This window comes from Rhea pennata, chromosome 3 (assembly GCF_028389875.1).
Source record: "Rhea pennata isolate bPtePen1 chromosome 3, bPtePen1.pri, whole genome shotgun sequence".
Classification (NCBI taxonomy): domain Eukaryota; kingdom Metazoa; phylum Chordata; class Aves; order Rheiformes; family Rheidae; genus Rhea; species Rhea pennata.
Genome location: NC_084665.1, coordinates 31,096,905 through 31,111,068, shown reverse-complemented (window position 1 = coordinate 31,111,068; position 14,164 = coordinate 31,096,905). Strand labels below are relative to the sequence as shown.

Here is a 14,164-nt window from a genome sequence, read left to right as displayed (position 1 = left end):
CAGGCTGCAAAATGGGAGTAGTTAAAAAAAGTGATGATAAAAATGGTTGTTGGGTTTGTTGTTGCTAGGGCTTTTTATGTAGTTTTCTTCCCACTTCTCAGACTCCAGTATTTGTGTCTTCCAAACATTTGCCACTTCAAAGACTAGAATTGAATGAGAGTAAGTTCCAGGAGATGATTTTTTTTCAGAACAAATCCAAATACTTAGAGATTTGAACAATCCACTGCTGGCAATGCTGCAAGATATCCAGTGGAGAGCAGTCTAAAGCCTTGGGCTTTCAAGGCCGCCTCCTCACAACTGCAGCATTACCGCTGCAGAAGTACAGCTTCTCCTCCAGGCTGCTTCTAGAGGAAATTTCAGTGTACAAAATGGCACACAAGCTAACACAGCTCTATTAGCTCCCATGGATTTCTAGCTTATCTTTAGATTAGGAGACAAATTGTAAGTAGCAAAGCCTGCAGCCCTTTTTTCCTATGGTTCCATGCAATAATACCCGCCAGATTCAGATACTGGTATCTCAGGGTGGCTCTCAACAAGTCTAGCAACAACACAAGGACAGGCAGAAATATTCTTATCTCCATTTGTAATGCGACATATTTCCATCTTTTTTTCACACCTAAAGCACAGGAGTAATGAAAGTCCACAAATGAATCAGTTCAGAGGAGTGGGAAGGAGGAGGAGGAGGAGGAAAAATTGTGGACTTCCGTTGAGGAAGTCAGACTGTAACAATGAACCGTTTTCATTATTTTGCCATACAAGCACAAGCAGCGCAAAGGGATAAACAATGTGGCAGCTGGGCCTGCAAGACAGTTCAATTTTTAAAGGGTATATTGTAGCAACATCTCATTATACATCAAGTAAAAGGCTTATTAAAGTTATTAATATGCTATGAATGAGAATGTTTCTTCATTTCTCACCATTTAGGACCTTATGTGCATATTTTGAATTTATATAGCAATTTACTCAAAGAAGACTCACTTTTTGAACTAGAACTTTTACCTCTTAGAGGCAATTTAATAGAGGACAAAGCTCTCTGCCCATATAAATGGATTCAACTTGTCTTAAGTCAGTGATGCCAAAATAGAATTTAGATATAGATCTTAAAATCCTTTAGAAGTGCCAAATAATTGAAGTTACAATATCAGTTGCTGACAGCTAGAAATGTGTGTCTATCATATGACAGAAACAAGTCAAATTTTCACTACACAGAATTACATGACAATACTGATTGGCAAGTACGTGCTATATGTTGGGAGCTCATATATTTTGATTGCCTTATCTGTGTCAGATGTTTTAACATACCGAGAAACATGTAAGATGATTGCTTCCTACAGTGCTGCAGCCTAGTGTATTGCTTCCTCCTGCTACAATTATTTTTATTTTTGCAAATTATCAACACTTTTTTCCTCCAGAATCAGACATCCAGAATAGTGACAAAATGAGATTTAAAAGACTTAACAGACAATTACTGAAAATGCACAATCTGTTTGATCCTACCATATATAAACTAACAATCTCCTTAGCAGATAACGTAGGGTTCCTAAACACACTGTTAGACTTAAGGATCACATTTACAGAGCAGTTAGACTCTTAAGCACTCAGAAAGAGGCCTAGCAGGATTCACAAATTGAATTAGGGTACCTAATTCCCACTTAAAGTTGGTGAATATTGTGCACTCACCAATAGATATTTACAGTCTTTCATAAGTCTGAGTAAGAACTTTTCTGACTGACTTGGTACTTTTGCACCTTTGGATGACAGCCTGCAGTTCCTACAGCTTCCTAGGGGAATTACAGTTATTCAGCAATAGAGAAGTCTCTACCTGTGGGTTTGTAGAATGCAGATGAAGATCCAGATTTCAGTACGTTAACATGTCACCTTCCCCTGTTAAGAAAACTCACTGCAGAGGCAATTCTGCCTGAATAGGCTGAAGTACCAAGCTCTTGGTTACCACTAATTTTTGAAGACTATTACCAAAAGCTTCTAAAACTTAAAATGAAACACCCTTATATGATTCCTTTTTTTTTTCTTTTTTAAAAAAGGAACTCACAGCATTATATCAGGATTCATGAAACATGAAAAGAATACTATATATTCTGTTATAACTCACCATGGAGACTGGAGTTCAAAAACCAAACTCCTGGTTAGCAAATTAGGTCAAAAATAGGAATTGCCTCAACCAGCCTAAGCCACTCAAAGGTTGTGCATTTAGTCTAACCATAATTGTATGCTCTTTTTATAGTAAAGTATACATACTGAGTAAGATAAACTTGAGATACCTAAAATGCTTAAAAAGATGTATATCTCTCTGTGTGTGTATGATGTGTAATATGTGTGTGTGTGTGTGTGTGTGTGTGTGTGTCATATAGGTCTGCTTACTACAGGAGGACTTACATGGTGGCTGTGTTAGACTAGGTGCTTCACTTTAAGATAGATGAAGTGAGAGGAGCCTTATCCAAAATTAGCTAATTTCAGCCCTAATACAGAATTCTACAAACAGAATTTCACAATGGTGCTACCAAAACACCATTAAACAAGTTTATAGGCTGCAGTACAAATTTGATCTATCTTCCCTTGTGAAGAAAACTGTAGAGAATTTCCTAGAGAATTTTGTATTACTTCTACATAGCACTTTTCCATACTAACTTAAGTCCATGGAAAAAAGGTCTAAAAATATACGAGTTCTATAGCATTTTTCAAGCACAGCAACTTCACTCGGGTTCTACCAAATTCATCCCTACTGAAGTCTCTTGGCCTTCGCATAAGACAGTATGTCCTAAGCTTTTTTCTTCAGGGGCCTATTTCCTTGCAAGCTTTTCTACTCTTATGCTCCTCTTCTATGTTAATGTAGCAACACAACTTCTAGTTCTGCAGATTTCTTTCCAAGCATCTTTCAGAGGCCATAGGCTAATACACTATGTAACACAGCAAACATTACCATATCCAATTTCCTTCTGCATAAAAGATTATGAAGTCTTAAGAACTTCTGAAAAAACAATAAAACACATTTTTTCTTGCCCTCTAACAGTCCAACACATTAGAACTCATGCTGGGATGGAACAGTAACACTACTGGGTTGGATACCAATTAACTAAAAATGGAAGCTTTGAAGAACATCTACCTATCCTATGAATATCTCTAATCACTTTTTAATTCTAAAATTGGCACAGCAATTAGCAAGATACATGGAAACTACAGCTGAAGTGATGGCTACTACTTCTTACATAATATGATAAAAAGGGCAGAATATGTCTTATGCAGGCACACAGGTATAACATGAAGTCTGAATAATGGTTTTCTTTCTTTTCAAATTCAGGATTTAGTGCAGTACGTGTTTTTGAAGCTACTACTAGTAATTGGTCAAAGCACAGCGATTCATCATGAAGAGCAGAAAGATAAACATTCTTCTGCTGTTTCTCAACTATGCCAGGCAAAATAATTCCATTTTGTTCCATTTTCTGTTTCAGCTCCTGTCAGGGTTTATGTGAATCTTCTTTACGTACTCTGAACCAGTGAAAACCTTGTTTAAGCACAGCTCTATGAGCTACTGGGCATAGTAGCCTATGGTTCAGAGGACAACATTTAAAATAATCGACCACAACTAGTCATCCAGTCTATTTCAGTAGGTCAGGGCATCACTAACAGCATGATTAAGATACACAACAGCTTTGCTTTTTCATAAATTTTCATATTTCTACCACATAACACCTGACTCTTCTCCCCTTGAAGAGCGGCAGAAAAATGTCTGAAGTTAATAAATGTTTCTTCCCAATTTCTTGGGTTTTCTCCAGTATGTTACTACTGGGTCATTAATACAAAAAGATCTCTTATCATTACCACACTTGTGCTCCTTACTTTACTTGGAAAAGAAAACATTTAGTGGAAAAATATCACATACTAGAATAATTTTTAAAAACAAATACACTTTTTTCCCTCTATTTGAACATCTCACCATTTCTTCCTATATAGTGGTTAGCATTCTTTGAAAGATAAGAATCAGAATGTTTCTTCTGGAAATTAATAGCTCCAATCTACTCTCATTTGGTTATTATCCTTTTGGCTGGTATAGTTACTATCAGTGATTAATGAGGTAAGATGCACTGCAACTGCTCATCAACTCACAGGCACAATAATCAAAATGCATTCAGTGTAAGAGGGCATCGGCGCAGAGCACCTTCTCTAATACCTCCGTTACAGAGGTCTTTGCAAGATTCCATTCATGAAAGAACATTATTGTAAGTCCCTACCTTCACCTGATGATCCTGAAAGGTCTATGATGACATATACTCTCCCTTCTGGCTCCAAGTCAATCTGCAATCAAGAAGAGAATTAAAATATAACTTAGAATGGCTCCCAAAGCAAGCTATTGCACATGCAGGAAACAAAGTTTCCAAAACCCTTGAAGCCGAAGTGTTGGCAGGACACATGGGCAGTTCTACAGTTTGCTAAAAGCAGTCTCCATCTTTTGCAAATAACAAATATGCTCTAACAGAAGAGGTGTTGAGAACCCTGCACCTTTACTGAAGTAAAACGCAAATGCAAGTCCTTAGCACTTTGAAAACTTGAACCCAGTGAACTTTACAAATCAAATATTTTAAACTATCTTGTTTTGAATGAATGAATACATTTGTACTATTTCCAAGTAACAAAAGAAAAGTTAAATAGTGGTAGTATTGAATAGCTTTGACTGTACTGAGCCCAGCTATACAAATATGAAAAACAGTACTCTATCCTACTCAGATGCTAAAGAGACACAGATCAGTTCTGGTTGTAGAACAGAGGAGGGGAAAAAAATAGCAGTGCACACAACTTGTTTAGCTAGTTAATACATGCTTTAAATACTTTGGCCCCTGGGAAAACAAAATGCATGCTTTACTCTCTTGCTCCAAAGTGCAAAATATTTTATTGCTGCACCATTCTGGAAGACTTCAAGGAGCCTTTTCTCTCAGGGCCATCAGTTCCAGTAGGTGCAAGGTGCTCAGTATCAAGCTACCCTACTTAAAGATCTCACGGGCTTTAGGAATACGATCCTGTACATTTAGATACCAGAATGAAGAGTTCATTACAAATCCTTAAGCACCTGCCACACTACCACAGTAGTTCATCGTCAACTCTAAATACTGCTGGATGTGAGCATCTTGATGATCCCCAAAATGTTACAGAGTTTTTGCAGTGACTCATCTCCAGACGATTTAACTGTATTTAAAACACTGTGCAGTCACTAGTTCTTAATTTCAGATTTCAGTTGTCACACAATTTCAGAAATTGTGAGTGAAGTCAGTGAAGTGTGCATCGATCCTGTATTTTCCTTCTATTTTGGTAATTAAATCCAGCGGGGGAGTATCATACGGCCTGCTGTCCGGGTACTGTGTGGGCTGGGGGCTCCCAGTGGCAGCAGGACAGGTCCCTGCCACCAGGCCCCATCCCACCACCCCAAAGGAGCAGGGCACCGGGGGCAGCCCCAAGTGTCAGGCACCACCGTGGGGATGGGGCCAGGTGCCCATGGGCCCCAGGGGGCCATGGCCAGGCATGGGCAGGGCTGTGGTGGGGCCACAACCAGCAGCACCACCGCAGGGACGTATGGTCCTGGGGTTGGGGGAGCCCAGGGGGTGGGCAGGGACAGGGACTGTGACTAGACACAGGCTATCTGAAATCCCACTTTATATTCCTTCACCCCCTACTCCATGCTAGTCTCTGGCGCTCGGGAAGATGAATCTTGTTTCATTACTGTCAGCTATCTGGGCTAATATGAGTGAAACAAATCATGCCTGAAGTCACAAATGGCATTAGGATATGATGTTAGGATAGAATAAAAGGATATCAGGGTATCAATAATTCACACTAATAACTCGGGAGACCAATCTACTGAGCTTTGCAGATTCGCAAGTAAATGAACATTTTAACAGAGCTAGGATAATGCATCATAAAATGTCCTTTGATCACTTTGACAAATACAACTTGAATTTAATTATTAATGATAATAATTCAGATGCTTCATAACAAGAGAACTTACTGCATCACACAGGGGAGGAGGTCACACATCTCTTAATGATACACATGTAGGAATTACTGATTAAATTACAGATTAAATGGTATGTCAAAATCGTTTTGTCAAAAACTGATTGCAGCTTTCTTTGCAAAAGGGTTTCTCTTTCCCAGATACTTCATTCTGCTTAGAGTAGCAGCAAAAACTCTGAACCCAGTAGCAGTACAAAGCATTTGGCATTAACTGAGGATGAAAGCTGTCCCCTTGGTGGGTAACTCAGATTTGAATTCAGTGCTCTGACCCGCTCCGCTCCCGCCAACCCGTTCGGCGAGCAGGGAAGAACAGAGGCTGCCTGCAGCTGGCTGCAAAGCGGTGGGGAAAAGGAACGAGGTGGAAAAATGGCCCAGGGAATGCCAGGCTCTGCCTGTCTGCCGCTCTGACTCCACGGGGCTTTCTTTTCTTGTAGTGGCCCTTCCATTTCCACTTTTTTCTTTCCACTTAAAAGGGCCTTTAGTACAGGGGACCCTCTGCCATCTCCCTCTTTCAGGCCACAGCACTTGAACGCTTTGGCTGCGGCGAGCAACACCTGGCTCCTCCCTCCGCGAACCAGCTTCGGATGCACACGCTCCTCTGCCTTTCCAGAACGAGCTGCTAGAGGAGTTCAAAGCTCCGATGTCATCACCCCAACGGATCAAGAAAATGATCTCAGCAACTCTATTTTAAATAAATGAGGGAGGAAATGGGTGTTAGCAAGGCCAAGGGTTGCTCAGAGGAGGGGATAATAATGAAAGCATGGTTGAGTGTTTTTCCATTAATAAAGTATTGAATGTTGAGTAAGGGCATTTTTAGCAATCTCTGAAATAGCAGCTGCAAGATTTTTTTTTTTTTTGAATAAAGCTACTGATGTCGAAATATTGCTTCTCTCCCTTTGCAGAGTTTTTAAATGCAAAATATTCAATCAGAAGCACAGGTGCACAAATAGACTTTGATGTCTAAGCTGAGGGCTGCTTTTGAACAACTGCTATAGTACTCAACAGACAGCTGTATTTAAGAAAGGCATGCCTAATGCTCTATTTGTATCAGCATTATATACTACTTGGTTGAGCCATCAGTAAAGTCTTTTATCCAGTTTTAAAAACCTAAGCGCACACACAACACACACACAACCCCAACACCACACCAACATCACCCTTGCAGAAAAATCAGGCAATGATTCTCCTGTGGAGCTGGGAGAGTTGGTGAACACCACTACAAAGCATCCCTTCTGCTCATTTATTTTTAAATAGAAATACCATTGGAGGCAGCCCAGGACAAAGACTGGAGCACTGAATTCAAATTTCCATTATCCATCAAGTGGACAATTTTCATATACAATTTATTCCAAATGTTGTCTACTGATTTTGATTGAGAATTTTCGCTGATATTCTAAGCAGAGTGTTTGTGGAAAGAAGTCCCCTTCACAAAGGGGATTTTCCAGCCACAAAATGCTCCAACACCAATGTGAATGCAAGTAGCATGTTCTTATTTTTAAATTTTTAAAGTGCCCCACTTCATTTCCATAAGCACCTATGCTGACAGTCTCATCTGTCATATGAATTAGTACTTTTGCCAAAAGCTGGCAGTTCAGTTGCCTCAGCTTACGTATGAAAGACACTCAAAGAACAGACAGACTGATAGGAATCCTTTTTTTGATTTCCAGTCTTTCATGTATGGAAGAAAGAAAGAAAGAAAACTCTGGATACAACTCTGATTTTGCATAGAACATTTCTAATTCAATGCCTAGAAGCATAATTCTATAAATACCTCAAAAATAGTCAGACTACTAGAATGAAAGCCACATACTTTTTTTTTTTTTTTTTTTTTTTTTAATCTACACATTAAACTATACCTAGAAGGCAGCAGAAACTATAAAATGATTTTGGTCATTTTACAAATAATTAACAAAAGATGCATGCAGCACTCTAAGTTTTCTATATATATATTTACATTTAGCTCACTGCTATACAACAGTTTTTAAGTCATTACTTCAATGTTTTAGACATAGCTTCTAAAAGAATTTTTCACCAAATGCGCAGAAAGATATTACAAGAGAAATACTGTTAGACATATGTAACCAGAAACAGAATGACTGGCCAAATTCAGCTGAATATAACAGACAACCTTGAACGCAACAGAAATTGTCTGATCACAGCAGTGCTGATTTTGACCCTTCCCTTTGACTAAAAATATTTCTTTGAATGGAGCCCAGCTTTTATACATGCAGAGAGATGTTATGAGAAGAAATCTAAGAAGAAATGTTGAAAAGGACAGCAGGGAACAAGGCAAGATGAGAATAAGGGATGGGAGAGAGGAGCTGACACAAGATGAGCTTTGCTGTAACCGCATTGCAAAATTTGACTTGTCCATACAGACCACATTCGACATGCAACAAAAGATGTAACAATCAGAGTGAAATATTTGATCACCACCAAAATATTTTATCTTGGTCACTGGCCCATGCTATTGTCATGACATCTGGTAAAATAGAAAGTTTCAGTAGGGGCAAGTAATTAATTGAAATTCATTTTAAACAACTTTTACATTGCTAAAAACAATCTTTATGGGGCAGTACAGTGTGATTAGTACAATGATTGCTGGAAAACAGCAGATTTTGAAAAACTGCTTTGAAAAACGAGGCACGAGTAAAGCATATTAGTCCGTTTCAGGGAACAAAAGGCAACCATCCATAAAACCAGACATACTTTTCAGAGGAAAAAACCCATGCTGAAACCATGGCCAAGTTTCAGCATATTGAAGGCATTTATATAGTTTCACAGTCATTAATGGATTTTATTTTCAACACCCTTCTGAGACAGTTCCCCATCTGTAAAATGAGAGACTCCCAAAGGCACCAGCTAGACTAAGTGGCTTGCCAGAGAGGCACACTAAAAAGTCTGCAGTTTAACCAAGAACCGAACCGTGGTCTCTCAAGGCCCAGACTGCCCACTAGGCCATTTGTCCCGGTCCTCAGTTACGATTCACTTTGTCAGCCCGTGCACATCTTGTCTTCCTCCAGTATCAGTCAGAAACATCTAGGAACTGTTCTTTAAAACCAGCAAACAAACAACCTGCTAATACGTATCTAGGAGACAATTTCCTTTTTCCTTCCATTCAGCTAGGAAAAAAGGGATGCTTAAATATTTCTTTTCAACATTTCCAAAGCTTGCTATTCCTCATGCAGTTGTAGAGTTAATGCAAAGTTTAATGAAAATATGCAGAAAACTGACAATACTTCAGCTTTTCCTCAATGTTTGATTTTTGTAACCTTTTATCTCCTAAATTTTCTTCTGAAAATTTGAATCCTAAGCTCAACTAGACATTCACCATTTTTCTCTTCTTCAGTGGAAGCTATAATTCCTATCCTCAAAATAGGAAACTTGGGCAGGACCCTCTGAGACTGAGATTATGCTAAAGGTAACCCCAAACCATCTCTAAACTTATGAAGATTAGAATATGCCGTGCAGCTACTTGGGCAGCTTCATATTTGAATATGAAGAGGAAGATTTTAGGATCTTGACCAACATAAAGCATGAATAATTCCATTAACATGAGGGCATGTTCGTTTTTATTCTAGCTGATTGTAAGACTGGCACAGAATAGCAGGCCCCATGGAGCAAGCTGAGACCTAGTGTAAACAAGTGAAATACCATTATGTTTTATGACTCAGTATCCCATCACCATAGGTTTTAATTTGATCACGAGAGCAGAGACTATGCGAGTCACTACATTCAACACAACTACGCCATCTAAAATTAGGTGCATTTTGTTTATTTAAATGATAACTAGTCTCTTAAAAGAGAAATCTATGGATTGGCATTAACATAGAACTCCGATCTGGAAAAAACAACAACCATAAAAATGCGTTTTGCACAACTGAATTTGCTAACAGTACAAATGTGAATAAATTTTACTCTGGTGTTCTGTAGCTAGGCATTATGCAAAATACAGCATCAAAAACATCTTCAGTCATAAAAGCCTTTCAGGATTTTTGCAATACTGAAAACCTAAATGGACTGTAGGAGCAACGGAAACAAAGAATTTTGTCATAAAACCTGCTTACGCCTCTTGTTGTGATGTTCTAGGATTATCTGACATTTGGATAGCTTAAAACATAAACCTCCAAGTGCATGATTTGTCACTGCAGATTGTTCTTTCAGTCACGTAGGACTTCAGAAGCCAACATGTTTCAATGTTGCTCCTTATGGAGCATAGCGTAGCATGGAAAGTTTTTCTTGGAGATTAAAACTTCCCTGAAAGGAGAGAAGGAACTGCAAGTTTCAAAAACTGATATTTGCAAAGGCTAGGAGGTAAAACTGCTTGTTCTGAGGGGCATTTAATTCTCCAGTTTTGATCATATATTATTTCTACAACTTTACAAGAATGTCACAACACTTAAACTAATAGAAAATGACTTTAGACAGAATCTTTTTCTTGTGTTCTTTAAGCATAAGATTTTTCTATTGTAACTTAAATAGCTAATAGAGTACCTATTTTAACTTATTTAATAGAAAATAAAACACTAATGGTGGCACTTTTCAATATATCCAAAGCTACTGCAGACTCCACTTTAACTGCTTTTGTATGCTTCTAAGTCATTTAAATGTCTTTGAAAAACACCTCCATCAACCGTTATTAGAACAGGAGCAAACACCCACTAGAAATAACAGGCCAGAGCTAAGACTAAGCTCACGAACTTCCCCCAGCATTCGCACCTGAATCAGTTTTTACAATACACTCTGCAAGGTTTGCAAAATAGCTTGAAAATTTTATTAAATAACATGATGAGAAAATGAACTGAATTCACAGGTTACATGACTAGCTACGTGAAGTAGATTTGACTTTAAAAGAAACTGCCCACCTTTGGCAATAACGCTGAGGGAACTTTCCTAGTCTCTCTGTTGCCCTCTACTCCTTTTTCCACAGCCACTCACTCTTCTGGCCGAAGAAATCAGGTTCCTTTCAGAGCCAGTGCACTGCCACAAAGCTGCCTTTCATTACAAATGTTACATATTTCACTATTATGATTACAGAGAAACTTAACACAGCTTGCTGCATTGTAATTGACCACAATGATATACATAAAAGTTAAGACATTTTGGCCACAGGGCTTTCTATCATTTATTTACTCCTACTCAAAAGTCAACAAAAAGACATCAAACATCTTGCATGACCTACAGAAAAGATCAAACATTTTCCAGCACCAGACACATGCACAGACATAATACACAACAGAAGCAGCCAGGGAAAACAAGATTCAGCTAAAATAACCACAGTGTTCAGCAATCAATTATAAACGAAGAATCCTTCCATTACTTACTAAAGCATACACTGACATTCAATTGCAATGTCTCAAATCATATGTGACACAATTTCCATGCAATGGTAGAAGCTAAGGAGCTCCCATAACTTCCTGTACCTAAAGCCTCACAGTCTCTGTAACTGGGTATTTACTGTACCAAAGAGCTATTTTAATGATATACTCCTGTCATTCCCCCAACTTCCCCCCCCCCCCATCTTTCCAACATGAAAGGCTTGTATTTACTTCATTACTTCATTTGCTCAGGGCCAAATATCTCTAAAGAGTATCAAAAATCCCTGGAAACACTGTGTATCAGGGGAAAGATGGCTAATTCCTGGTGGGATAACAACTACTTGAAAAGAAGTAGTAGGGGATTCTAGCTGATGGGTACAGAGAAGAGACATTCAGGAAGGTGGGAGGCACAGTTAGAGACATTTTACAGCACACAGAACAGCAGCATAATAATTTAAATAGAACAAGAGAGCAGAGCTGTACAAACTGTTGCAGAAGCATCAGGCAGCATGACCCCAGAGGCATGCTTGTGCAAAAAAAAAGTTTCTGACTCCCCGATCTGAAGATGGAAAGGATTGTCTTCACTCTCTTGAAAGGTGGTGGTGAAAAAACATGCACAGGACTAGGTATCACGGCCTAATGCTCCTTAGAGATTGCTGTTTCATCTTTCCTTCATATTGAGAATATAGCATTAAAAAGCTGGATCTGTTTAACAAGTTACATGCCCAAACCTGGTTAGGGTTTCTAAATACCTACACGCACTATCATCTAGACACAATGATAACAGAATTCTTGAAAGAGGGAAATAAATCAAGGAGAGAAAAATTTCTTCATGACCAGAGAAGTCAAGAAGCCTAAGAGACCAGCACTCCCAGGCTAACCATTCAGGGCACTCTGCAACTGAGCAGGTTAACTGGGAATCACACCAGGATTCGTATTTCAGGCACATGTGTGTGCTGTGTTGGTTTGTTTAATTGAGTACAGTTATTTTGCTAATGTAAATGTCTTACGTTAGTATAGCTTATTCCCCTACCTTCATAAGACTAAGATATAGCAATATAGTACAGTGGAAAGGTACTGTAACAGCATCCACACTAGAAATAGTGGTTGTATTATCTTAGTAATAGTAGTACAGGTAACACACAAAGAAGCTGCACAAGCCCAAAGATAACCTGAAGTGCAAAGAGCAAGAGCTGGGTTTGAGTGAAGGACACTCAAGTAGACTTTGAGTAAAAGGAGAGTAAAACTATCTACAGAACAAAAGTCTGAGAAAAGAAGATGTTTCACTTGAAACATCTGTTACATTTATTTAAAGAAAGAAAAGAATCTCTTCAGAGTGCAATCACTTGCCCAAGCAGATGGCTATTTTTTTCCAGAATACAGAAATTGTATCATGTGGTAAAATCTGACCTGTAATATCATCACAAGGCTTTTCAGTATCTGTTTTTCAATGCACTGCAACTAGTGCAGTGAACTATTCCCCAAACTACAGGGGAATACTTAGCTCTCACAAAATATTTTTTTTAAAAAAAAATCTCTTGTTGACTTACGAAGATTTTTTTCTAAATACTGAGCTACAGAACTGCAACCAGGAAGGAGCAGGTTACACCTGGGAATAAAATGTTGAACTCCTACAATAGACTCAGGGCTACAAGCTAGATGATTACTATGGGTAACAACTTACAAATCCTGCTAAGAAATTATTTTATCACAATAGAATTTCAGAGTACCACTTCCTTATATACATTTGCTGGCATATTTGTTCAGTCTTAGGAATCATAAACATTATAATTTAACAACACATATTTGATATCTCTCCTAAATTGGAGCAGTATTTCCTCTGGGTAAACAAATCTACAACATTTTGGATAGGTATCATGAAGTAGGCGTCCCCACGACACTAAGGGCATGGATAAACAGAACACTATGACTGACTGGTACCTTTCCTGGTCATATACAATAATTTTGGTGCGCTACATACTTTTTTTTTCCTGTACTGTAAATTTGGTGTGTACTGTTAATTTAGTGTGTGAAGTTTTGAAGATTAAATTAATTGATTTCTTAAAGCAACACCTCCTGTTTTCTGCAAAGCATATGATATTTTCTTCCCTTGTTAGATAAAACCACTTTTTTTCCTCATGCACTCACCTCCTTCCCAGTGTATTTTGCAAAACTTGGACAGTATATATAGTAGAAAGTACCCACACAGCATTACTGTAGCAAGAATAAAGGAAATAACTGTGCTGAATTTTAGAGCTTGAAATTCAGGGAGATTAACAGCTGGAAGATCTAAGACTAAGATGGCACAAATTCAAATCACTCCTAAATGAGGCAGAATAATCTTCCAAGGCAGGCTATCAAATAAGTGCTGTGATGTTCAGATGAGTTAAACCACCCTTTATTTTCTTACCTGTTAATCCTATTCTAAGCTGTCATTTTTAACAATGAAAAATTCTAGAACTGGTTTATTAACCAATTGTATCTTAAACAAAAGCTAGGAATACCAATGACACCCAGGTTCCAGTATAGCTATTAACCTCTCTGCTCAAATGTAGACTATTAGAAAATAAACTTTAAATGAAATCTCAGTGCACCCTGGGCAGACACTTCAGCATTAGTTTCAGATCTTGCAAGAATTTAACATTTTCAGTGTTTCAAACACTACTCTCTAATACCTTTCAGGAACTTTGAGGAGATGTCCCAGTTGACTCGCAACCATTAATAAGCCAATTAGAAGAAAGCAGCAGGGAAGTGAACCAACTTTGGCTCAACTCTAGATCAAAGTAAGTTGCAACTGAAGCTGTAACTGGCTTTACTCCAGTTAGAGA

At 38.4% G+C, this 14,164-nt stretch overlaps 1 protein-coding gene across 1 annotated transcript in view; it reads right to left on the bottom strand.

Annotated features, from left to right (window-relative positions):
- Positions 1-14,164, bottom strand: part of PRKCE (protein kinase C epsilon) — a 295,199-nt gene that overhangs the window by 186,362 nt on the left and 94,673 nt on the right. The window contains exon 2 of the mRNA XM_062571924.1: positions 4,248-4,311. Coding sequence (XP_062427908.1) covers positions 4,248-4,311 — 64 coding nt within the window. The remainder of the gene's footprint in view (positions 1-4,247; positions 4,312-14,164) is intronic.